The sequence below is a fragment of the Xiphophorus maculatus genome, chromosome 1 (assembly GCF_002775205.1).
Source record: "Xiphophorus maculatus strain JP 163 A chromosome 1, X_maculatus-5.0-male, whole genome shotgun sequence".
Lineage (NCBI taxonomy): Eukaryota > Metazoa > Chordata > Actinopteri > Cyprinodontiformes > Poeciliidae > Xiphophorus > Xiphophorus maculatus.
In genome coordinates, this window is record NC_036443.1 from 6,552,325 (window position 1) to 6,579,379 (window position 27,055).

The 27,055-nt window shown below is 39.5% G+C and overlaps 2 protein-coding genes across 12 annotated transcripts in view; one reads left to right on the forward strand and one right to left on the reverse strand.

Moving 5' to 3' along the window:
• Positions 1-1,400: 1,400 nt before the first annotated feature.
• LOC102217940 (porcupine O-acyltransferase) lies at positions 1,401-16,856 on the reverse strand. Of its 2 annotated transcripts, none has more exons than XM_023336003.1 (13): positions 16,169-16,856; positions 13,207-13,343; positions 12,682-12,874; positions 10,926-10,969; positions 8,719-8,900; positions 8,500-8,630; positions 6,323-6,448; positions 6,099-6,199; positions 5,705-5,781; positions 4,932-4,995; positions 4,108-4,193; positions 2,558-2,668; positions 1,401-1,840 (listed from the first exon to the last, which is right to left on the reverse strand). In XM_023336003.1, exons 2-13 carry the CDS (start codon positions 13,340-13,342, stop codon positions 1,739-1,741), a joined length of 1,353 nt encoding a protein of 450 aa, XP_023191771.1. In that variant the 5' UTR covers position 13,343; positions 16,169-16,856; the 3' UTR covers positions 1,401-1,738. The 2 variants fall into 2 exon arrangements, with proteins under 2 accessions (XP_023191771.1, XP_005805832.2); XM_005805775.3 differs by having other exon boundaries at positions 16,033-16,856.
• Positions 16,857-19,188: 2,332 nt separating this feature from the next.
• The window catches only part of LOC102225286 (myelin transcription factor 1-like), a 30,708-nt gene continuing 22,841 nt past the window's right edge, over positions 19,189-27,055 (forward strand). For 2 of the 10 annotated variants that reach the window (XM_023332099.1, XM_023332117.1), the window contains exons 1-4: positions 19,189-19,305; positions 23,783-23,834; positions 26,150-26,186; positions 26,269-26,337. In XM_023332099.1, the coding sequence (XP_023187867.1) occupies positions 19,243-19,305; positions 23,783-23,834; positions 26,150-26,186; positions 26,269-26,337 (221 nt within the window). In that variant the 5' untranslated portion in view covers positions 19,189-19,242. Of the gene's footprint in view, positions 19,434-23,573; positions 23,602-23,782; positions 23,835-26,149; positions 26,187-26,268; positions 26,338-27,055 lie in introns of all 10 variants that reach the window. The other 8 variants (XM_023332130.1, XM_023332140.1, XM_023332136.1 and 5 more) reach the window with 8 other exon arrangements.

The following is a 27,055-nucleotide window of genomic DNA, read 5'->3' on the forward strand; positions in this document are numbered from 1 at the left end:
TTCCATACATAACTAATAATCTACTTATTTCTTAATGACTGAGTGAATAGAACTTGTGTCTGGTCTCACCTGGAATAAATTCTTTGGCTTACGCTGAATAAACCACAACAGACTTGACTGTTGAAAATGGGTTTACATGTTTTTTCTTAGATTTTTATGAAGCGTCCCATTCTGTTGCACATACATTTACGTCTAATTAGTTTATTAGTTTGGCATTTGGAGATTTTGTTCTTTGCTGGAAACTCCTTTTTACTCAGAATTTGACACGGCATAATACTCCTGCATAAACCGCGGTATACGGTACATTCTGAGTGATAGAAAATCGATTTTTATTGACGAGTGGTACTCAAATAATTGTGGGCTGTTGCCCACTGTATGGGCAGCAAAATAAAAACCTTTGACAACATCAGCAGTTCTAAATAAATAATCAAATCCATTGCACTAATTAAAAAATATAACCAAATTTTAAACACTATCCCATTACTTTTGCAGGATATGATTAGACAAGACATATACTCTGATATTACTGACATTTTAAAACAACTTGAGACACTTTCTCGTGAGCACCGGATACTTTCTTGTGCACATGTGAAAGCATGTTGGCGCGAGTTGGTATGTAGTGAGCATTGCAGCAGAAAGTTCTTTTTTCCCCCCTTTTTCCTTCATTGACCCTTTGGGTTCTCCGTAGGTTACACTTGACTTTCAGATCCGGATTCAACCCAAAGGGATTTAACTACCTGCTTTCAGCTCAAGAGAAAATCCAATTTAGGGTATTTAGTGAGTTTGATAATAGCGAATATGGTGTCAATTTTCTGATTATATTAGGTAAAGACTATTTACATAAATGCCATTTCTTCAAATATGACCCACTGGGAAAATGTGCTACTCTTATGCGAAATATATATGCTTTGTAACAGAAATAAAACTTTGGTCAATTTCTTACTTTTTTTTTTAGATAATTCTAAGCGTTTATGAAGAATTGGTACCTTATTCTACTGTAAATTGGTAAGAGAATTTTGGAGGAGAAATGCAGTATCTCAGTATCTATCTCATTATGATGAAATGATTTTAAAAAAAATTTATCTGGCAGAAATGGGCTTCCGTACACTACATATCTTCAATTTATTACTCAAGACCTGTTTAACCTCGTCTATCCACCACCGCCGTGTGTGTGTGTGTGTGTGTGTGTTATTTAGTTATTTTTCTCTTGTAAAGCATCTTTAAGTGTCCTAAAAGCGCTCTAAAAATTGTATACATGTATTATTATTATTAAAACGCTCTATCTAAAAAAAAATGTGAGCACTTTCACAGGACACTTTTATTGTTTACATTATCACAAAGACTCTGAACATTTACAGAAATACTCATGGACTAAAAATTGCAACAACAAAAAAAAACAACCATAATATGCAAAATATAATAAAAGAAACATGCAAACAGTTGGTGAACAGGACCAGTTTAAGAAAATAAACTGACGACATGATGAAGGATTTGCAAGTTTAGCCCATTACTATTTACAGTAGTTTTAAAAACGTAACATATGCGTATGCTAAGTTTTTGTGTAGTTTAGATGTGAACTACACAATTCATGCTCATTACAGAACCTCGTTTTTATTGTTTATTTCAGACACATGGATGCATGTTGATACAAAAAAATAATAAAAATCAAAGTTCAAGGAAATATTTCGTGTACAAAAGTTTTAATGATGGACATTTTTTTTAATCTACTACAACAAGATCACTGAATTAAACGATAGAAAACCCAGCAAGCAAAAATGATCCAGTGGCTTGCCCAGTTCAGCTCGGACCACCTCTGAATGGTGTGGATCGCTGCGTAACCCTTTAACAGAAATAACAACGATTACGGTTTTATTCAGGTCTCGACCTTTTTCTCCAAGGTGTAGAAAACTCTTGTGCTTTCACTCTGTGTACAAATCAACTACGTCTGAAAAAGAGTAAATACACTTGATTGACCTGGTGCTCAGTGTAGATCTCACATAGTACGAGTTTGTATAAAAACAGGCTGGGGTAAAAAAGTGCCAGCATATTCTTTCCTCAGTGTCAGAGCATTGGCATTAAGAATTTGAAAGTCAGGAGAGGCGTGTCACTGTTTGCTCTTTTGTTTAAACAGCATGTACTGATTGAATTCTCCTCCAAAACATGGGTGGAGGTCAGTTCTGGCTGAGATGTCTGCTTTACACCTTCGTGTTCTTCCGTTTCATCAGACGTAGAAAACAAAAATGACCTTGTCTTTTATTTTCCCTCAGCAATTCTAAAGTATGTTAACAAAAAGCTGACTTGTATATAAAGTCAGGGTTCCACTCTCCTAATTTCTAAATACATTCCTTAGGTAAAAGTTCTTTATTAAAGCAACATAAAAGCTTGCCTTAGACTAAAAAGTTAATACGGAAGTTATCTGTCTATCTGTGAAGGGAAAATCCATTGTGCCTGGAGATGATCTTATATAGCAATACAAAGAAATGAAAACAAAATAATGAGACTGTTCTTCTTTATCAGCATCATCAAGATCCCATGCAAATCCAGTAGAACTGTTTACCTCTTCTACTTCCTGTTCGTCAGATCCAGGATCAAACATGGAGCCCAAGTAGGTGAGATGGAAGACGACTAGCAAACTGAACACTAGATTCAGCAACAGCACCCAAGCATTCTAGAGTAGAGTAGAGCAAAAACTGGAAATAAGAATCATTGTTCAAAATTCAGCAGTAAAAATCCAAATAGCTACAACTAGAGCCCAAAGTGGGCCAGTGTAGTGAATCTGTGTTCAATACCAGCATCTGGGAACTTTTCATGAGCGGTTAATATGCAACGTAAATATCACCAACTCTAAACTAAGTCTAAGTGCAATAAGCTATATAGTACATACCGCTGAAACCAGAAATAAAACAAGTTTTTATACTCTTTTTCCTCTTCCTCAGATCAAACGTCTCTTGTTTTACGTTGGTTAGAAATACTAAAATTATTTCTAATTGCTAAATGCCAGAAAACGTAATTTTTTTTTCTTTGGACCTTCAAATTCAGGAATTTACATACATTTGGTCAGTTTTAGGAATAACTAACAGGGGCTAGTCAGTCAAGTTTGTAAGCCACCTAACTTGCATACGCCTCTTCAGTTCTGCCTACAACTTCTCAGGGCTTTGTGATGTTGACACTAAAAGTGTCACTGACATGATTTAAAAAGATGAACTGTTGTGCTTTCATTCTGTGCACACAAAAGCTTTTGACAATACGTTTTTCTCACACTACGAATAAAAATGTTGCTGATTCTGTCAAACCGCCAGCCCCATCTTGTGACGTAATCCAGGTAAGTCAAACCACACCAACTCCAGTTACTCCACACGGAAACGGCGGCGCGCTGCATTTATGCGATTCTGTGAAAATTATCTGTTAAAAGCTTTTGTGAAGACAGAATGAAAGCACAATAGTTCATCTTTAAATCGTGTCAGTGACACTTCAAACATTAATTTTGTTGTCCTTAAGCCACTTTACAACCACTCTGGCTGTATGCTTACTTGACGATTTCCCCAGATTATCTAAATGGTTTTATTATATTATGGAGCGCAGATGATGAAATCCCAAAATTACTTGCAATTGTACACTGAGCAATGTTGTTCCTAAACTATTCCTAAACAGAACTACATCAATTCTAAAAAGCAAAGACACAACCTAATAAACTGACTTCAGTAAAACACCTTAACGTTTGGTGAAATTGTCTCTCACCACCGCTAATTTTGACTAATTACCTGATCATCTTCTGTCTCGCTTTATGAGCTAAATTTATTCCTACACTCCTACTATTAGCTGTGAAGTGAAAATGTTTAAAGCATTGTTCTTTTCAGGCACTTCAGCTGTCAGTATGTATTATTCAATTGTCAAATAAACCACGGTAACTTTCTGAAAATGTAAAAATCCTGAATACAAAATAATTTGATAATCTTTTTAAGATAATCTGCTTAAAAGGCAGCATCAGTTTAATTTACCAATATTGTATTCTTCCTCTTCTGGTTATTTAGTTAAAATGCATGTTTAGAAATGGAACTGCTTTCTTTAGTTAATTTAACAGCAATAATAAAAACAATAGGACTGCACCTTCTTGTGTCGATGGCTGCAGTCAGATGTACAGGGCCTGGACAGAATGCAGGCACTAAGGATGTATGCAAGCTTCTTTCTCAGAACTGACAACAGGCAAAAAAGGTCATTATTAATTAATCAATTAGCTAAAAGGAAATGGCATTTTATTCATGCAAAAGAAATGTGCTGGACTTCAGGAATATGAGGTAAAGGGACATCAAGGAAAAATGTGTAACAGCAAAATACTTATAAGTAATTATTGCATTTAATACTAATTTGAGTATAGAAGGGTGTTAAATGTTGAAGTGGCAGAGAGGCAGAGGTAGCGAGTGGTGATGAAAGTTTAATAAAAATGCTTAACAAAAACTTGCAAAAGTCACAGGGGAAGCAGGGAGCCAGAGCAGAACAAAAAACAAACAAACTCAGGAGTCAGGAAACAAAAAGCCGGCAGGATGAACAGGAAGTAATGGGATTAAACAGGAGGAATGAGAGAGCAATGAATAAATACTGGGAGTGTGAATACTGGAACAAGGGATTAACTGACTAACAGGTTGTAGGTGTGAGGGGAAAGAGCAGATGGCAGGCTGAGGAGAGAGAGAAAAATGGCACCAAAATAGAAACAAGGCTGATCTTATCAAAATAAGAGACTAAGGAACATAAAAATAATAAACAAGCCCCAAAACAACTCAACAACCCAAGACCCGGACAGTGGCTTTGTGTCACGAGTACAAGTATTTCTTCCTGTACGCAGAAGTTCATTTCAGATGAAGAAGATTAGTGTATCCTGCATTTATGAGGCTGCCATAAAGTTACCTAGTGCACAGGCAGAGATGGTTACATACCATGTTCAACATATGTGATGAATCCCAGTGTGAGCAGAACAGCTCCCAGGTGAAAACTCAGGCCCTGAAGAAAACAGCAGCACAAAACAGCCTCATCTATTCAGCAATTTCCTTGAAGAAACAAACAGACTGAAGTTATATTATGCTTCTATATTTTTATCATTCTTATTTATGTATTTATTTATTTTTTCCAATTGACAACAAAAGAGGCCTAGCAAGCATATTTACTTCCTTCTCGTAACTAAATTTACTGTTGGAATTAAGATAAGCTTCTGGTTTCTTTTGACCGCCGGAGATAGGCACCTGCCACTTCCAAAAACCCTGCAAGGACAGGACGGTATGTCCGTACATACATACATACATACAGACCTAAACTTTAACTAAAATACATGAAACTGGAATAAAATTGACTGTAATCCAAAAGGAATCCATGAGCAAACTGGAGTTAAAAATGATGTATTGTTTGAGAAATTATTTCATATTTCCTATTCCAATGCACAGAGCGAAGGCTCCTGCTTATGTAAACGCCGTGCTACAGTCTCACAGACTTTTGCCCTTCCTGTAAAAGTTTTGCATTTGCAAAAAATTTAACTTATTAATTCCAGTCAAATTAGCCAGCCCAGTAAGATGACAAAAAACTCAAGTATAGGAATTACAGTACAGTCCAGACATACAAACACACACAAACATCCATAGCTTTATGTAGGAAATTAGTCTCGCCCATCTCATCCACCAGAGACTTGTGAACAAAGACAAATGCCTCTGTGACTGACATGCAGGAGGGCGCTGGCTGTGTATGTCACAAGGATTGCAGGGAAGGTTCCTAGTTTCATGGAGGTTTTAAACACATCTGAGAAAGACAGAGAAAAGAACACGTTCAAACCAATTATTTAACATACACAGCTCTTTGTTTGCCTTCCAAGAGATGTGGATTCTAACTCCGAGACAAATGAGAAGCTGCTAAGCGGTTCAGCAGTGTTAGAACCATCTTAATCCTTGGTCAAGATAGTTAATTAAAGATTAACCATCTTGATTAACTATCGAAATCAAGATAGTTAAACCATGAAGCCAAACATATTCACCATTGTATTGGTTTGAAAAATGTTGGGTGTGTTTGACTTCAACCATAATATCTAGTAATACTGAATGAGGTTGGCCGTGACCCACAGGTTTTTAACCACTGAGACATCGGGATGTTCCAGGATATCACGACCAGCACCATGGAGCGAGGCATTTCCACACTCAGGGGCTTCACTATCCTCATATTCCTGCACAAAAAAGTACAAAGAGTGATCAGAAATAAACATATTCTACATTTACCGAGTTCGTCTTTTCACAAATACTCCACTATAAATTAGGTAAGTCCAGTAGCCAAGCTCGGTGAAAGTTACCATTGGATGTTGTCTTTTTCTTCTGTGAAACCCACTCCTGCCAACATGCTGGTGCCTTCACTTAGATGACCCACGAAGTAATTACTGAAGTGGAAGGACACTGCATTCTCATAAGCACGCAGCCACCTGTACGGCACACACACATTCAGCTGGCCTTCTTCTTCCTCACCGTCAAACACTTGGCACTTTGAACTTAAAATAAACTCAATGAAGCACAGAAAATCTTACAATACTTTCATTTCAAACAATGTTTTTGCAGAAGTAAAATAGTTAAGAAAAACACTAAGGTCATCTATTGTAACGTTAGAAAAAAAAAAAAGATTAGCCGAAAAATAGTGCAAATGTAAACCACAGCACCAATAATGTTGTTGTTTTTTTTACTTGCTTTTAATAGTCCAGTTTGTTTTTGTAGTTGTTGTGAAGTGGACAAAAAATACAGGAGTAAAAAGAGGAAGAAAAACACAGAGAAATCTGGAAAAGAATAAGAAGAGAAATGGCTTGATTCTTGGTAAAAGAAAGGTTCTTCTTAATATTAGGGTAAGGCCTCGTCATGTTGTAGGTTCTGGTGGACGACCCAAATGCAGTGAGGCAGAGGTGGCGAGGTGATGAAGTTTTTATTAAAAAAATTAAGACAGAAAACGTACAAAAATCACAGGGAATGCAGCGAGCCGTAGCAGAACAAAAAAAATATAAATACTGGAGAGCAGAAACAAAACAAAAAAAAAACTTTCCCAACCAGGATGGGAGGAAGGGACCTCCAAAGGACAAAACTAGAGCTCCATTAAGTTCACAATGGCCACAGTGAGCTGCCCGGCAATAAAGGAGCAGAGAGGCTGGAGGCCGGCAACAAAGGAGCAAGAACCTTGGAGGAACCCATGAAGAGAACCTCAGGGTTGACCTTTCGGCCAGTGGAACGCCGAGGTTTGAAGATCCAGCTTGGGACCCACAGAAATTTGGGGCCCGCAGTGTAGAAATACACCAGTAAAAATGGATGATCGGCAACATCACAAGGAAAACGTTAGCTTGGTGCTACAAGCTATACAGACTGAACTACACAAATTCCAAGATGAAAACAAACAAGACTTCCAACAAGTAAAAGAAGAATTTAAAGAAGACATATAAACTGCGTTGAAGGAAATAAAAAGTGAAATCTACCGGAATATATCCACCAACACTGAGAAAATCAACACACTCGAAGATAAGCCAATGGAAGTCAAAGCGAGATACTGAGCTTAGCAATGAAGGACGCTCTGGTTAAAGTAATGGAAACCCATAAGGAGACACAAAGGAGGTTAACATATCTAGAAGGAACAACATGGTGTCTTTTATGACTTTGTATTTTTGTGTTTTTATGATGTAAATCTCTTTGAACTGCTTTGTTGCTGAAATTTGCTACACAGATAAGCTTGACTGATTGATTGATTACTGGATTGGACAGTGACTTCAGGCGCCATTACTATGCATTGTCCAGAAAACCACAGCATTCTGATGCAGGACAAGCATAAATCTGTCACAAAAATGGTTGCAGTGTCTATTTCTTATACAACTTCTGTCAAATGTGGCTTAAAATAAAGCTGAGAAAATTGCCAATACTTGGATACATAAAATGCGTTTTCTCCCTTGATAGAAATCTATAAACATATTGGTTCTGTTCAGTTCTATGAAAATGCGAGTGAGGACTAAATACGTTTCTTTTTTATATTGGAGATGTAGTTTGTTAACTACTTTATGATATTTTTTCCTATTTGATGGTTGTTATATCCTGATGTTCAACAAATCAAAGAGGCAGTGCAGTTTAATGAACTGTCAGAAATTAAAGTGCACCACAGCAGAGAGAACATAATGCTGAAAAACAGGTGAACAACTAATAACCACTTATATTATTTTCTTTATCTCCGTGTGTCGCCTTTACTCCAGGCGCACAGCAGTTGTCATGGCAACCAACGCTTTTTTGTTAAAATTTTTTCACTGAACTGTGAAAAATGATGTCTTGTCGTCATAGTGTCAAACTGAATGAAAATTAAATGCAATTGAATATGTCATGTTGAAGCCTTACCCTGTTCAATTGCATCTTGGAAGCAGAAAGAGACAGACACAATGTTCCTTGAAAAATAGAGATTTTTAAAGTCTATTGCTTTGGACAAGACCAACAGGATTTGTATAAATCCATTACTTACTTTTGTGTGATAGAATTCCCATATATTGGCAGGAAGAAAGGGAAAAGATATGGAGCGACGCAGGTTGACACCAGCAGACAAATCTGACTTTTTACGAGTCTGATGAGGGAACTGGACAGCCACAAGTAGCTCTGGGAAATGAACCATTCAGTCATCCCCAAATATGACAATCAATAACATAAACAGAGATGTAAATAAGACTATAAAAAAAAACCTCACCAGTTTTGGACCATCAAGTGCATTTTTGTAACTTGACAAGCTGATCCATGGGCCAAACACAACAGTACCCACAAAGAAGACATAGCCAAGGAACTCAGCAGAGCCTGGCAGGTTGTTGTCTTTTCTTCTGTCGAGCTCAAAGGCCAGCGAGATGACCTTCATGGCCACCACCATCTGAGAGCCTGACACAAACACACTGTCATAATTACTCTCCTTTCGCACCAGAAAGAACTGTTTTACAAACTGTGGTATTTCACAATTCAGCAACAACTGATAGCGTTGGGAGCCTGTAATCTGGTAGTGGAGATTTCCTATGTAACATAATTATGTCAAAAAAATGTACTTAGGATTTGGGTGTTTGCTGGCTTAAGGTAAACAGTAAAAGTGGGCTGAGATCTGGACTTGGCAAACACCTACTTTGGATTATTATGCTGAGGAAATAATTACAGCTGAGCCATCAGACAAATGTGAGTCTAGAAAGACTTTGTTAAACCGAAGAGCGAATGGGCAATTCAATGAAAGCAAGGCCACAGTGTTGCTTTCATTGAACACTGTGGCAAAGGGCCAATATTGTGGCCCTTTTCCTACCACATTGGTAAATGTATAAGGTGCTTGTACTATTCAACTTTTAAGGAGTGATTGGTTGTCTCATAGTGGCCCCTATTTATTTATTTATTTCTATTTGCCTGTTGTTGTTGCCACAGGAAAACAATTTCCCACATGGGATTAATAAAGTATCTAACCAATCTATCCATATAAATGTTTCCCTTACGGATTTGGCCTGAGGGCAGGAGGGTGGATGATCGACTATCAGTAGTTATTAACATGTGAATCCAATCTTATCCACCGGCCTTTTTTTTTTTTAAATTAACTTTTTTGTTATTTAAGATTTTTGTTGGCTCTAGTGACCTTTATTTGAAAGTAGTTTGACAGGAAACAGGGTAATGAGAGAGGGGGAAGATATACGGCAAATGTCGCTAAGCCGGGAATCGAACCTGCGACCACCGCCAGGAGGACTAAGGCCTCAACATGTGGGTCGCGCTCCGCCCCTGCGCCACCACAGCACCCCCCACCGGTCTTTTCTACCACCACAAAGGTCTGAGAGGGCGACGTCTCACAATAGTCAGCCTACTATTGCCAACTTTGCAACTTTTTTGCTGTAACAAACAAATCGGCGTAGGCAAAACACAGTGGGGTATTTTAAATATCGGTGATTGGCCAGAAAACTGCACATTTAAAAAACGGGCTGCACAGTGGAGCAGTTGGTGGCACTGTTGCTTAGCAGCAAGAAGGTCCTGGGTTCGATTCCGGAGACAGGGTCTTTGCTTTCTCCGGGTACTCCGGCGTCTTCCCACAGTCCAACAAGATGACATCACTAGTCCCTCTAAATTCTTATCATGTGTGTTTATGATGATTGTTTTTCCTGTCTCTCTCTATGCTGCCCTGCAGATGAACGTGGCCCCTTCAAGCATCTGTAAATTGTTCCCAAAGATAAACCAGACTTGTGCAGCAACACAATACTCTTCCTGATGTCTTGCCTGATTTCTTTGGACCTTCTTATCATGTCAAATAAGATAGCCTTAATATATATCCACAGGCGTTCCTCCAATTAACTCAATCAGATGTGTCTGTTAAGCTATTAGGGGTTTGTGGAAGGAAGCCCAAAAGGTTTAACTCAAGGCCTATTTTTAAAGATAATTATCCCAACACTGACCACATTTATGTAAATTTTTGAATTCAAGGAAAAAAAATCATTCTAAAAATAATCTTCTTTTTATGTTTTCTGGCATTCAGGAAATAATTTGGGTAATTCTGACTGACATAAAACCTGAGATGTTTGGTCAGATTTAACTGCAGACAATGAGGAAAAAATGTGTATGTGTCTTTTTAATCAGTGTACATAAATAACTCGTTTCAACTGTCTGCTTATAATAAAACAACATTATAATAAAAGAAAGTCAGGTTCAAATTAAAATTGTAATTACATGTTAATGACAAATATAGTGTAAAAATGTTTATTATTTTACTTTGAGATTGGACGGCCTCATTGCCGTCACCGTAAACTTTTTAATTTCTCACCCGTTCTCTGCAAGATTCAGTTCTGGACTGTGGCTCTGTGTTTCTCTATACCACTTACAGTCAGAAGAAACATTGACAAATCACTCTGAACCTACATTTCTCGCGGATATGAATAATTTTGTACTTACCTCGTATTTTATTCCAGGTTCCCATGTCGAAAAAGTGCAACTCTCTGAAATAAATCAAAAAGACAATTCTTTCAAACTTTCAAAGTAATCTCTATCCTACATATTGCACTTTAAACTTCCGACAATTTATTTCCGCAAAGCTAATTAGCCTTTAGAAAAGGATACAAGTTCAATTTATAATATCTCATAAACGAAAGCTGCCCAAAAGACTATTTTAATGGTATCATAGCTGACGAACGCCTGGATGACTTAAAAAATATTTTTTTATTATCTCAGATACCAAAGCAGCACTAACCACTCCGTCTATTTGCTGAAACCGCTCACGTGGGTGGGCTGCCAGCTTCACTCAGCTACAGACAGAGAGAGCACAGAAAAACAGTCGCAAAAACTTGAAAAGGCAGCAATGATATGTGCCTGTTTTTAAACGTGCTGAATTTCATTTTGGTGGAGGTACTTTGCTCTCCTGCAAGCAGCAGCAAGTACGAGTAGAAATAGCCTAAATGCTTAATGCCCCTAACCCTTGACACGAAGCACAAATCCAGTCGTCACCGAATAAAAGTTGTTGACCTGGAAGTCTGGAAGTCAGAGTAGAAATACTCTCCCAGCTCCCGGCTGGATAAGAATACGCTTGGTCAGGAAAAACTTACATGATAGTTGGAGAGGGAGAGAGAAAAAAATACAGTAGATAAACACAGATTTACTGAAGATGCATATAAATACAGTTCTTTGAAGAAGAACAGAGAACATTTTCCAGATTTTCTTCCTTAGGAATGTTCTCCCAAATATGTGGACATATTCAAGACATGTCCAAGTACTTCTTTTAAATCTCTTTTCAAAATACATTTGTTCTCACCGGCTTTTAATGCAGCTTGAGTTGCTGCTTTTCTGTTTCTTTGATCCAACTGGTTTTATGTTGTTTAATATCTCTGGATTTCATTTTTATTGTTTTAGCCTGAGTTTTATGTTATGATGGTTGGTGTAATTATGAAGCACTTTGGTCAACTGCTGCTGTTTTAAATGTGCAATACAAATAAATTGGACATTTGACAAATGAAGCCGTCTCTCAGAGCCCTGTGGAAGGCAAGTGTGGAGAGAAGAGCTGAGCTGAGAATGGAAGAGCTCCGCCTCGCCAGGTAACGGCGGCTACGACTTTGGATCAGCTGGCCAGCTTCTTCTTTATTTTAATGGCTGTTGGCAAACAACTGAAGGAAGCCACCAGGTAAGGAGTGTAGGCCAGGTAGCGCCTTGCAAATGCACAAGTCCGGCTCACTTAAATGACATCATCATTTGATATTGCAATATTATTTTTTTTCACCAGTGTGAAAAAAAAAAAAATCCATTTTCATAATCTTGTTCTCAGTATGTTTATGTGTGTTGTTTAATACAATGTTCAACTGTAAAGCTGTTAAAAAAAATTCCTGCATACTTGAAAGAAGTTGTCTTGTTCACTCCACCTTCCTGTTTAGATAATGCCGCTGGTGGACTTCGGCTTTTCTACTATTTTAAAACACAGGCCTTATGAAGCATGTAGTTATAAATATAACTGAGACTGAACGTCTTGGCCAGTTTTCTGGATCAGAGTGCAGCTCCAATTTGGTCATTTTCATCTAAAATACTAGTTTTACTAATAATTGCTTTAAGTAATTATTATAATTATTCATAGCCAAAATTGGACTCCTACTAAAGCGCAAAGAGGTCAAGCAGTGTTTTAACCCCCCCAAAAAACAAAACTGTCTTTTAGGGACTGTTCTCTCACCCAATGAGAAGGTAGACGAGGATAATGCCTGAGAGGAAGAGGCCTTTGTTGCTAGAGTGTCTGCAGAGCAGGAGGCCGAGGTAACAGATAATACTGAGCAGCAGCACCCACACCATGTGCAGCTCCAGGAACAGGAACAGGCCGTACATTCCGATCAACGTGGACGCGACATGCTTCACCGCTGGTGTGACTCCTGGGTGATGGAAACACAAAGCAATAAAAAAAAGACTACATTCTAAATAACCCATAGAGATTCCAGACATTAGATTTGTTACATCATTTAAATACAAAGAATTGTAAAATGCTGCTGAAATTAAGGCAAGATGTGCCGGTTGAGCATTTTTCCCTTCATTTTTTTCAGTCTTAACAGAAACAAGACAAATCCAGTTGATAAATATGGGATTTCAAAGGATCCCTGTTTACGTGTCACACAGAGGGGAAAAAAGGAACAGGTGTGGAAAGGCAAATTAAAAGCAAAATGTGTGTAATTATACAAATATTAACATAGGAACCAGTTATACCAACCTAGCCTGAAGCAGACTCTGCAGATGAGACAGAGAAGAAGCAGCCGCCACACCTGCTGCAGGCTCTGATGTAACGTAGTGAAGCCACAGCTCACAGCCAGCTCCTGCCACATCATTAGCCTGGTGCTTAAGTCCATCCTTTGCCCAAACACACACCCACACACACACCACACACATATTAACATTCTTCACAAAGATTTTGCATTGACTTTTCCAAACCCTGAACCTGACCTGAAATTCACCTAATCAAGATCCTCATAATTAGGTCAATTGGGTCAGAGATGGAGTCTGTGACTCTTTTCTCACGGGGGTTTAGATGATATCACCATATGACCACATAATGTCAAAATTATTTAGATTCACCAAAGTGCTGTACAGAAATGAATACCAGTAAATACACTATTTCTAAAAAAAAAAAAAGAAAGAAAAGAAAATCCTCATAAAATAACTTTGAACTTGTTCTTCTTTTCCTTTCGGGTTTTCCCTTTAGGGGTCGCCACAGCAACTCATCCGTCTCTACGTAACCCTATTTTCCGCATCTTCTTCCCTCACACAAACTACCTCCATGTCCTCTTTCACTCAATCCATAAATCTCCTCTTTGGTCTTCTACTAGGTCTCCTGTCTGGCAGGTCCATCCTCAGCAACCTTCTACTGACCTATTCACTGCCTCTCCTCTGTCCAAACCAGCTTCTCTGACTTTATCGCCCACACATCTGACATGCGCTGCTCCTCTGATGTACTTATTTCTGTGCATATCCATTCTTGCCACTCCCAAAGATAACCTCACCATTTTCATCTCTGCTAGCTCCGCCTTCTGCCTCTTCATCATTGCCAATGTCTCTAAACCAAACAGCATTGCTGGTCTCACCACCATCTTGTACAGCTTTCCTGATGTAGCACCTTAAAATCATTTAAGCCTTGAGCAGACCTCAATCTGCCTCCTAATATAAAAAGGCAAATAACTCCATAGGATGAAGCAAGGTTTCCCCCAGAAAACTTGCGGAGCCCGGTGCGCTGGGCAGTCATTCGTCCAGCGGCCCGTCGTGTTGTTGAGTTAAAAAATGTTTAAAGTTGACAGGAAATTTGAAAATATCACTCTATAATTATGTGTTATTGAAAAATTGGAAAATGAATACCTGAACACCAAGTATAAAGTTTTAAAAATGCATACACTTTAAAAATACTCAAATAAGGGGTGTGCCGTGGTGGCGTAGTGGTTAGCGCGACCCATATTTGGAGGCCTTGAGGAGTCGCGGGTTCGACTCCCGGACCCGACGACATTTGCCAAATGTCTTCCCCCCACTCCTTCCCCGTTTCCTGTCAGCCCACTGTCATATAAGGGACACTAGAGCCCACAAAAGACCCCCTGGAGGGGTAAAAAAATATATAAAATAACCAAATAAATAAGACATACAAAGCCTGGCGGGGGCACAAGTGAAGCCTGGTGGCCCGCCAGGCTTATAACACGCTGAGGGAAAGCCTGGGAACACAGAAAAGGCTCAATCCTCTTTGCTCGAGTCTGGACCGAGAGACATCTAGGAAATTTTGATTACCTGACCATAAAGATTTCATAGCAGTTGCAGATGCAACAGATCTTGCAAACAAAATGGAGCTAAGCCGTTTAATTTTTTTTTTTTTAAACTAGCAATAAAAATTTTAAATCAATTTGAAAGAGTACTAGGGAAGCCACAACTGGTGGAAAGTGCTCTTGTTTCCTAGTCATAGTTAGAGGTCTCACTGTTCAATTTTTAACCACCTGAAGATGGTGTAAATTATGCTGATCTAAGACATTATATATAAAGAATTACAGCAATTCCAGATGGGTTGTAATAAAAGCATGGACATATTTTTCAAAATGCTTAAAGAAGCAAGACTTGACCTTAGCAAAAAGACAAATAAATAAAAAACTCGATCCAACAACCTGACTCACTGGTTTATCCCGCTTCAAATGGCTGTCAATGACAACACCACAGTTTTTACAGCTGTCTAGTGAAATGGACATAAAGTACCAACCAAGAATTGGTTCTGGACTAGCATGAAAATCCTTTTGTCCAAATAAAATTACCCCAGTTGTATTTTTGTTACGATGAAGAAAGTTGGAGTCCATCCATGATATGACTTCAATTTAGGAAGTCCAAAAAAGAGTGAAAAGACTCATATCTAATTTTCTTTATCTTTATGTGCATGTAAATGTGTATGCTATTATGGAACTAAAACAGTGTCAATATTCACAAATGCACAGAAAGAGATTCCCAGAAGACCCACCATCACTAAGGTTTGCAACCAGCTCCTGCTGGCCTGACCATGAGGAAGTGGTGACCTCCTCCTGCCAGTGTCAGAATCTCACTGAAAAAAGAATTGCATTTTTTTTTCTGTCGCTTCAATATGTCTGCCGTGACTGATGCATATAAAATAAGATAATAGAGCTTCATTTATATCGTCGTGTCATACGAGTTTATTTAATTTTTTTTTGTTACACATTTTACTCTATTTCCACTTAGCCTCCGTTTCTATTCTATTTCTTCACAGATGTATTTTTGGATTTTCAGAATTTCTTTTGACTTATAAGAGTTTGAATTTCACGTAAAAAAAAAAAAAAACTTTTGGAAAGAATTGGAAAGTGTTGCAGACAGTGAATTTTTGGTTTTGTACAACCCGTTAAACCTATTTTCCTGTTATACAATCTTCAATAATTTTCCTGTGTCTGCCCTTAACTCTCCTATGTTTTGTGCCCTTGTCGGGTCTGTCTCGACTGTTCTGTAATCCGCTGATGTTAACAATATAGTGTTAAATAAAGTTCGGGGGTGAAAAAAGAACAAGACTCACCTCTCTTTTCTGGAAGGGAAACTCCAAGGTTTCCCCTAAAACACGGGATAACTCTCGACCATGAGGTGGAACCAGATGTTCCCAGCGGTCTCGATCAAACCTAAGCACTTAGATTTTCCTCTACGCTCACACTTACAAGAGTTTTGCATGAGCCTCCTTTTCGGAGCATCCCGAGTGGCTGCGGCAGAGCGGAGAACTTAATGCTTCGTGGGTATGTGGATCTTCACCGGAAATAGCGTGGTTTTTCCATCACAGGAAAGACGTCATTTTTTTTTTGGGAGAGGAGATGTCGTGAAAATTCACCTATTTGGTTCGTGCCGGACAGCGCAGGAGAAAGTGCAGCGATGGCCTGCGGGCGGGCTGCGAAAAGCCGCATCCTGTTAGCGCCAGAGTGTCTCCTGCGTTGGGCCTCACTAGTTTTGTTGACGCTGTCTATGCGTCAACGCGAGCGCCATATTGTGAGTGGCATGGCCGCTTTTGAAACAATACAACGTGCCAACAGGTGTGCCAATAATTTTTTTCTGAAAAAACAACAACAATATATATAGTTTTCTGGATTGTTTACACATAAATACTGGTTCTTGAGACTCATTGACCAGAAAATATAACTCATGCAACAATCCCCTGAAGTTCTGCTAAACTTCAAGGACTATTTCTGCTTTATATTGAAATTGCACTTCTAAAACACTTTTTTTTTCGAAATACACACAACTTTCTGCATTTGGACCAACGTTCATGAAGAAAATCTTTTGTTTTCACAAGGAACACACTTCCTGGTTCTAAGTGATCTGCTGTGCTCACTGATTCATCACATGGACAAGCTGCCACAAACGCTTTCTCCAGGCTGTGGAAGATGCATGTGGCGTTAGAGCAGCTGATGCTTGTCATGGCTGGATCGGCTCTTAAATGTGTTAAAAATATAACACATTTGTTTTCAGAGTGTATAGACCGTAGACTCTACCCAGACTAGATTATTCTCAACTAATAGCAGGATATTTAAAACCAAGTTTGTGATTTGTGAAACTTTTATTTGATTTGATACTTCAATAAAGAGGGATTTCAGCCCGTTTTATGCATCTGCACCACATGTGAACTGAACTCCTCCTTCCCTGAAATGTACACTTTTTGCTGTTAGTTCCACTTTTAACATTCTGTTTTCTCTTTTTCTTTTATCTTCAGTGTAGCAAGATTTGGTCTTGCCTTCTGTTTTTGTCTCTGATACCTTAATGAAGGGGGGCATCAACTGAGATAAGCTTATTGTTCTCTTTATTCTGGGTCATATTGAGATTTTATCTAATTATAATGACATTATCCATTTATAATGAGATAGTTATCTCATTATATTGCCATAATATCTCATTATATTGATATACTATCTCATTTTATAGCCCTATAGTGGCGACCTGCAGAACGCCGTCTCTGCCAACCAGTCGCCGTCATCATGTTCTCGTGCCGTTCCTGCACCAGATATACAACATTTAAAAGAGTCAAAATGGTTGCTTTGATTCAAAATGGATGACTTCTTGTGGGCTTTGGACCATGATTCCAAGAGACTGTTTTATAGGTCCTGACAAGATACACATGTGTACCAAATGTCCTGATTGTCGATGGCTTGGGACTGATATTTTTTAAGGATTTCTAGAGGAGGCTGTGGAAGAATTAGGGCAAGCCCACCAAATATTGAACTGCAGTCCTATTGATCGTAAGTAGTGAGTTTGGTTCAGCTCGGCTGATATATGTGGAATTTAGAGCCAAACTTATGGCAACAGCGTGACATGGTGCCATGCCACCATGACCACGTCTAGCAGTGAAAACTCTTTGCGCTGTAAAGCAGGGGTGGACTGGCATAGTGGGCTACGCAATATAGCATAGTGGGCTATGCAATATAGCATAGTGGGCTATGCAATATATCATAGAGGGCTACGCAATATAGCATAGAGGGCTACGCAATATAGCATAGAGGGCTACGCAATATAGCATAGAGGGCTACGCAATATATCATAGAGGGCTATGCAATATAGCATAGAGGGCTATGCAATATATCATAGAGGGCTATGCAATATAGCATAGAGGGCTACGCAATATAGCATAGAGGGCTACGCAATATAGCATAGAGGGCTAAGCAATATATCATAGTGGGCTATGCAATATAGCATAGTGGGCTAAGCCAGTGGTCTCAAACTGCACCTTCTGGCTTCTGTTGCTCCAGTAAAACAGATTTCAAGAGACAGTGCAGGACCACCCGACTGACAATAAGGAGTGGCAATTGGAAAAACCCACTCCATAAAGCCCGGGCAACCAAAACAAACAAAATCTGTGGCGCGTATTACAAGCTCAACCTGCCTAGCCCTTCCTGTAGTTCTGGGTCTGGTCTCTCCACCAGCTATGAGAAGTCAGATGTTCAAAATGTTTTTTTCTTTCTGTGGCAGTTGAATATTATTTACACAGCACTTTAACCATTAACAACTGAGACTTCTTGTATAGACTTTGACTGATAATGACCCAGGAGACAGCCAGGGGGCCCGAAGATCATACAGTCCTCCCTGCTTTAAAGCCAGAGAGACCTGACACAAGACCTGACACATGTCATCTGACACAAGGTCTTCTTGATTAGATCAAGGGAGGGGGGTCAGGCATGGAGCTTTCCTAGAAAAAAAGCGACTTCCACCCGAGGGGAATTTAAGTATACAGTGAAAAAAATTGCAAATGGACTAGTAATGTATAGATCCAGTTTGACTCTAAGTTTTAAACATCAAACCCTCAAACTGTCTTGTCTCCGTGTGGTGGAAGGTCGACACAGAGCATCATAAGTGGTCAGAGTTACATGCTCATCACCACATTTGTGTTTGTATTCTTACACTGCACTGTTTTGGAGTTGGTAACCCGTACATGTGTACAATGTCAAACAACAATAAATTCTCATTCTAATTCTATAATATAAGCCAGAAATGTTCTCAAAAACTGCACGCTGCCGTTAACGCGTGTTCAAGCAACAGGCTGTAATCCCGTCCGTACTGACATTATTTTTCGCCGCCTATGGCAAGCGGGACGGCTCTTTAAATACTGACATGACGTCACAGACTGGGCAGGGGAAGTCCCAGCCACGACAGGCCTGCATCTTTCCTGTCCACCTGCAGGGGGCAGTAGAATCAGCCCTCTGTCCGTGGTGCTGAAAGCAGAATCGGCTCTGTCCAGGGTGCTGGGAGGCTCATGGGGCCTGGACCTCATCCGCGGACACCACTGGAGAATTCAAAGTTTTTGCGCTGTGTTCAGGTGCTTTGCTTTTGTAGTTGTTTTTTTTTGTTGTTGTTGTTGCGTGGAGCATCGTTACTGAGGGCGACAGTCCGCCACCCTAGAAATGTCAAGGCGGAGGGGGAGGGGAGGATTGTAGTGTGAGTAAGGTAAGGCTTTGGTTCACCAACAAAGAGCTCTTTTATTCTCTGTTCTTACCTACACTCTAACAGCAGAGATGATGTTGGGTTTCATGACGGGCAGGGCGGAGGTGACACTAACCGGAATCAGACGTTTTCTGCCCGGTTTTGTTTTTGAGAGCCGACGAGGCTCGATCCAAATATGCGTACGGTCATTGCTTTCAAAAGCGTTTTAGTATTGGATGGTCTTTATATTCTGCTTAGTGTTTGGGTCTACCGCGAACACAAACCGTGAAGAAGAAGAAGAAAAAAAAAACTGTAAAAAGCCGCGATTGGTATATTTGTTCAGAATGACAGATTAGCAGAGGGACGGGCCTGAGAGGCCTTCACGTCTCTGTTGTCAACGCGCTGAGCGCCTTCACTCTGCATGTGCGCTTCTCATGTTTCCTTTTGTGTCACAGCGCATCAGGCAGCAGCGGCTCCCCGCAGTCAGGCGCCACCAAGCTTTTCATCCAGCTGCATTTACAATGTGGTTTTGTTTTTGGTTTTTTCATCTATCGTCGATTCTGGGAAAATTCAGCTTGGTTTATTCGTCACGTTTTTTTTAAATTATTATTATTATTGTTATTTGTATGTTTTCACCTTTGATTTGATTACATAATAATTGTTGAGCTGCTTATCAACCCAATTTCCTGCCGCAGTTTTTCACTCCTCCGTTTTGTCCCAGTCACTTTTTTTTTTTTTTTTTTTTTGTATTCGTAAACAAACCGTTTCGCATCGTTGTACTTTAAACACGATATTCTCCCATATAATTCACTGTATGTGATTTACTAAATACTTTTAATCATACCATACTGTCTAGCGGGTGCTCGTTACTTCAGCTCTAACTTCGCATTTTTACCGTTTTGTGGCTGACTTTTTAATAATAATAATAATAATAAAGAGCATGCCGCTCAAAGTTACGTTGATACGTCAGATGTCATAAAAGTTCAACTCCACAAAGCTGCAGACAGCAGAAGTAAGACACGAGTCCAAGACATAAAATAAGATTTTTATTTTGTCGTATATATGCATATATATATATATATATATAGACACTTAATTATGTGTTAGGATCCTGTGTTGCTTTGAGGTTTGTTTATTCTGTATTCTTTAGTTTCTTTTTATTAGCTTCCTCCAAGAAAAATAGCACTTATTTCTGTTTTACTTTAGTTCAGTCCTTCCTTAGCAATTCTAGTTTATTATGTTTATTTCTTGTGAAGATGTTCTTTGTTACTCTAGTTTAATCATGTTTCTTATTACTAGTTATTATTTAGTGTTAGATTCATTTCCTAGTCCTTGTGTACTCTCCCACGCTCCCTGTACCACTTTCTCACTCTCTCTCTCTCTCCTCAGTCTGTCTTCTGCTCTCTCCCCTCACACCTGCAGTCAGTAAGCTAACCAGGCCAGGTCCGTCCGTCCGTCCGTCCGTCCGTCCGTCCGTCCGTCCGTCCATCCATCCATCCATCCATCCATCCATCCATCCATTATCTTACACGCTTATCCCTTGTGTAATGTCAATGTCAAACTTATTTATATAACACTTTAAAAACAGGCAGAATAGCAGCACCAAAGTGCTGTACAAGAATGACAATAACACAAAGGAATAAAAACAGAGTATCAAAACACTAGTTCAATTAAATGCCAAGGAATAAAAATGAGTTTTAAGAAGCGATTTAAATAGATCCAGGCTGTGGGCAGATCTGATTTGGAAAGGAAGATTGTTCCATAGAAGAGGAGCAACAACAGAAAAAGCCCGATCTCCTTTCCTCTTAAGTCGGGTCCGAGGAACGGTCAGTAAAAGCTGATTATTTGAACGTAGGGTTCTGGACACGGACTGAAAAGATAGGGATAATCTTACACTAGGGATAATCATGATCCTAGTGGGGTCATGAGGGGTCATGAGGGGTCCTGAGGTCAACAGGAGAGAGGCGGGATCACCCTACAGGTCGCCAGTCCATCGCAGGGTAATGGACACAGAGACAGACAGGACAAACAACCATGCACACACACACACCTGAGGAGAATTTAGAAAGACCAATTAACCTGACAGTCATGTTTCTGGACTGTGGGAGGAAGCCGGAGTACCTGGAGAGAACCGACGCATGCAGAGAGAACAAACAGAAAGACCCCGGGCCAGGAATTGAACCCAGGACCTTCTTGCTGCAAGGCCACAGTTCCCAGCCCAGGTCCATTGTATTCACTCTCCCAGTATTGATACGCCTCCTTTCACTCCTTGCCAGTTCCTCTCGTCTACTCCCATCATATCCTGTTGTTCTTCCCCTCTGACCTGCTGTCTTTCCCTTGGATTTATTGGTTTTTGTCCTTCTCTGGAATCTATGCTTTCTTTGGATTTTTGTGAGTTTTTTGTTCTTTAATTTTTCATTAGATCTTCAGCATAGCTTGACGTTTCCAGCCTGCTGCATTTGGGTCCATCCACTCACCCTTATGACAATAGGGGAATTTCAATCACATCTCTATAGAAGTTCTTGAGCAACTGAGCAGGGAGTTCAACCATTTTCAGTTTCCTGAGGATAAAGAGTCCATGTTGGGCCTTCATCACCAAGAAAGACTTGTTCACCAACCAGGTCAGATCCGAGGTGATGTGGGTGCCCAGGAAGTTGATATTGTCCACACACTCCACCACATATCCTTGAATTGTAATAGGTGGGTGCACTGTCCTCCTGCATCTCCTGTAGACCATTATGACCTTGTTGGTCTTGCTGGTGTTGAGTACCAGGTGGTTCAGTGAACACCACTGGGACAAGTGCTGGATCTCTTTTCTGTGCAGGGTCTCGTCATTGTTTGCTATTAGACCCACTACGGTAGTATCATCTGAACCCTGTTGGAGCTGTGGATAGCTGCACAGTTGTGGGTGAATAGTGTCAAAAGAACCGGGCTAAGCACACAACCCTGTGGTGTGTCTGTATTCAGGGCCAGGGTGGAGGATGTTCGACCCCCTACTGTCACCACCTGAGAGCGGTTGTTGAGAAAGTCGCTGATCCAAAGGCAAACTGCTGTTTGAAGTCCCAGATTGTGGAGCTTCACTATCAGCTTTCCCAGGACTATGGTGTTAAATGGGGAACTGAAGTTCAGCATAAGTGTCAGGATGCTGCAAGTGTCTAAGGGCTGTGTGTAGTGCAATGGAGACGCCCCGTTCTGTGGCATCCCTAATGTGTTTTAGGATGATCCTCTCACATCGTTTTGTAATCACTGGGGTTAGTGTGACCGGGCGGCAGTCATTCAAGCAGGTCACAACAGATTCTACTGGCAAAACCACAAAGATGGAGCAGTTGAGGAAGACCGGGACAGCTGAAAACTGCAGATTGAAAATGTCTGAAAAGACCCCTGCCAACGGGTCAGCACATGACCTCAGAGTCCTCCCCAACACTTTGTCAGCACCTGGGACTTTGTTGGGGTTAATGCTCTTTAGAGAAGAAGTCACCTGGTTGAGCTGCAGGGTCAGGGGCCGATGCTGCTCCAGGTGGAAGGGAGCATTGCAGTAGTTTGAATGAAGGAGTTTCATCTGTAGATCAGGGGCCTTAATGCCTGTACAGAACTATCAACTATATGGATAGGTATACAGAGGTATGCCTGTACAATACGTCTTGTTAGACATGACACCTGTACGCCGTTTTGAAATATTTAATTCTAACCATGATTTACCAAAAACTTCCAAGATAATTATACTGATACATGTGTTTGTAGAAATATATTAGTTTATTTCCAAATATTTCCTAAATATTAACTTGGCATTAACGTTGCTGTTTCCCGGTGTTGAAATTAACAGTGTAATCTGTGATTATTTTAGTTGATGGTCCAATGAGAAAGAAAAGAAGAAAAATCAAACGCGTAACTTTTCTTGAGGTTTAATTGAAAATGTTGCTTTTTAGAGGCAGCAAATCAGAGTCTGCATGTGGCTTCAGTTTTTATCTGTTATGTTTAAAGTTACTTATGAGATCAAATAGCCAAACATGTTCTCTCTTTTTTTTTTTTTTGGATCACTCTGATCTCATAGAACCCAGTAAAGTTTGTATTTTCATTCAGAAAGGCAGAATGTAGATTGCTCTTCTTAAGAGCGAACCCAAAGCTTTATCCGAGCTGATTTCCTCATTTTGTGTCCAACTCTAGGCATAAATGAGTTCAAAGATAAATGAAAGTAAGTGACAAAGTTTTTTTGTTGTTGTTTTTTCCCTCCATGTCTGTTTTCTCTGTCTGTCTGTCTGTCTGTCTGGCCATCTCTCCTGTGTCTGTTTGACAACGATTTACCCTCTTAATCGTTCCTCCATGCCACGTTGTCTGTTTGTTGTAAACCTTTCACCCAACCCTCTGTCACATAGATGAGTCAAGACACAGAGACAAGAACACGAGCTCGTTCCAAAGCCATCCGGGGTGAGTGTGAGCACTGACAAGCCTGCATGCAGAAACGAGAACAGAAAGTGAGACTTGATTCCCAAAGATCTGCTCTCCTCGCTCTGTCTCACGTCTCATTCATATTCTAAAAACCCAGTCCAGTCATGTCAAGAGTGTTAGAAAGCCGAGAAACCAGCACATTGTCTCAGATATTTTCTTCTATTCCTTTTTGGTTTATCAGATCAATCATTCGTCCTTCCAGCAAATCAGAAATTACAAATAAGTGGATTGCTGACACCAATACAGCTCCAAAAATGATAACATTGTGATAAAGTAAAAATTTTCTTTTGACTCATTTTCGAAAGTGAAACTTATGTGACACAGAGAAAAAATATTGAACTCCTTTATATCTCAGAATTTTGATGATCGTGGCTTACAGACAGTTACAGATTTGAATATTAACATCAGACCAATGAAAAGGATGTTTTAAACATAAGTGTCAGGCTTTTGAAGAGTGTGTTTACCTCTACGCTCTCAGTATTTGCTTGGCACTGAGTTCGCCCTGTTGGAAAATAAAAATCAGCATCTTCATAGAGCTTGTGAGTAGAATGAAGTATAAAGTGCCTTAAAATTTACTGATGTATGACTACATTTACCATGTACTTCAGAAAACAGTGAATGAGCACCAACAGATGACATGGCACCCCAAATTATCACCGATTGGAACCTTTACTCTGGATTTCAAGCAACTTGGATTCTGTTGTAAAGCCCATTTCACATCAGCTGAGGGAGTTGGGGAAAATAAAGGCAGTTCGTTTTAGTAAGCAGTTTGACATCTTCATGCCTTCATTAAGGCTCGACCAGATTCCTGAAATACACTTTGTATGGGGTGCAGTGGTTCCTATTTCGGCCAGCTACAGAAAATTCAAAATGCTGTGGCAGGTCTTCAGTCTGGAGGAATCAGTTCTAATCACATTTTCCACATTCTTGTCTTCCACTGGCTTCCCAAACGTTTAAGGATTCTTTTCACTCCTCAAAACTCTTTGACACCAGGTGAAATAGGGATTTTAGTTTGTGCTTCTCCTATACATTTTCATTGTATGTCTAATTTTTAAAGTAGTTTCTATTTTAGTATTCTATGGGGTTTTTTATCTACAAATGAAATGGGAAATCTTATTATATTCTCATTCCACTTCTGTGAATGTCCTTCAAATTCTTGAATGGATTTTACTTGGCAGTCATCGTAAGGTTGTGATTGTCCCTGTTAGGTGGTGCGCCTATTGGTATAACACATTTTTCCTTCCACTCAACTTTCTATGAATATAATATGATTTCTTTTAGCATACACTAATATACGAGACCCAGAATTTGGGGTTTTGTTTTCTATAAGACATAATCATCAAAATTAGAATAAATGAAAATATATCTCATTGTACGTAAATTTAATTCTTTTACTTTCTGAAATGAGGAAAAAATATCAACATTTTTAACATTATAAAAAAAATTGTTTAGATTGAAAGAAAAATCCCCCCATTGGTTTTCAGTAATAAAAGTGTGTCTTGACAAAACCAGACACATGGATTTAATTTTGAAAAGTTATTTGATTTAAATCTAGTTGGAATAGTTGTTTTGTAAAAAGTTACATTTAGATTGGAAGTTTGCAAATATATCCAGAAGCTTTTACTCTCAAATGCTAATTCATTTGCAATATGAAGCCCTGTAACTCTGTTACAGTGTTGTCATCACGTAGTTTTAAGGTTATGATCCAAAAGTACACTGGCTCTTTTCATTAGAAAAGTTAGTCCATGTAGAACATCCACAAAGTCCTGTGATCAGTCATTTAAAAAAAAAGAAAATGAAACATAAGGTATTTTTAAGAACAGTGATCTCTATTCTGTCCCTTTATATGGACAGCTAGTAGCTAGTAGATGGCTATTTGCCGTGGACATCAGAAAACACAGTGGACTAATTTCTGATGAGTCAAAATGTTAGTTATTTTGACTACTCAAAATAAAACAAACTGAAACATGTCTTGCAAGATTTTAACTTTTTACAATCGCCGATTGGTAACGGCGATAAGGAGCAACTGACGTTCATAAAGCTGTGGTTTGAATTGATTGCTGGCTGCTGGTAGTTGTGGAGCTGTTCAGTCTTTTTGCTAATCGGACTGCATGCAAAGAACAGCAGCTTAAAATCACGCAACCCCATGAATGCATATTTGACATGACATGAAGACATTCGACAGCCTGAAGATGATCAATTAATAACTGCTCTTCCTATTCTGTCACAAGACGTGTAACGTGAGATATTTGTTTGTGTTCTCGGACAACGCGGTGAACGCCACTCTCTGTCAGCAGAACAAGTTGGACAAGCAATGAAGCTGGAAATGAGGTGATGTATTCTTGTCCTGAACGGCTCTCAAATCAAGCAGTGTGATGTGTTTGAAATGTAGGTTTTTCTTGGTTTTTGCCAGCAGCAGCTGTCCCACCCCTGGATGTGATGGCAAAGGTCACGTCAGTGGAAGATATTCGAGACACAGAAGGTGGGATCCAGCAGAAATGATGAGCAATCATTTGAGAGCAGGACTTATCAGCAACAATATAAATGTGTCAGAGTATTGAAAATCTGCCTGACGATTTACTTCTGCAGATGATGGACTTTCTGTTTTTGTAGGGCGAACAGAGGGACGAGACATCCATGTTATGAATTTTGGGAGCTGGAATATTTGCTGACGTAAAACGTTTCTGTTGGATAAATTGTACCTGACAGTTTCCTGTACTCGAGAGGAAACCATTTTGTTTTTCCTCAGCTCCTTTTAGGGCGACATTGTCTTACTGACGAATAGCCTGCAGGTTCCCTGCTGTTGTGAACCGGCCTATTTCATGAGGCAGACAAGGTCATCCTTCCAGCATCTCTGAAGCTTTCCTAAACAGCATCATTTTGTTATTTCAACTTTATTCACACAAGTAAACAGATCAAATTTACAAGAGAGATTTGGAAATTTCATTTGTTTCATCGTATGCAGAAAGCACCTCCTTCAGGCCTTCATCCGTTTGTTTTCTTTGTCCCATGAACTCCTACAGAGTCCACTGGGTGAATTACACCTCTAAAATATGGAGACGATAATAGAGAACTTTTATCAGATTTGTTGTGAAAGCAACTTTCTCCACGGTTATGATACTGCTCCGTTATCAGTGTGCTTGCATCATTTCGACCTTAACCACATCATTTATTTGACTAAACATTCATTTCCGGTCAAA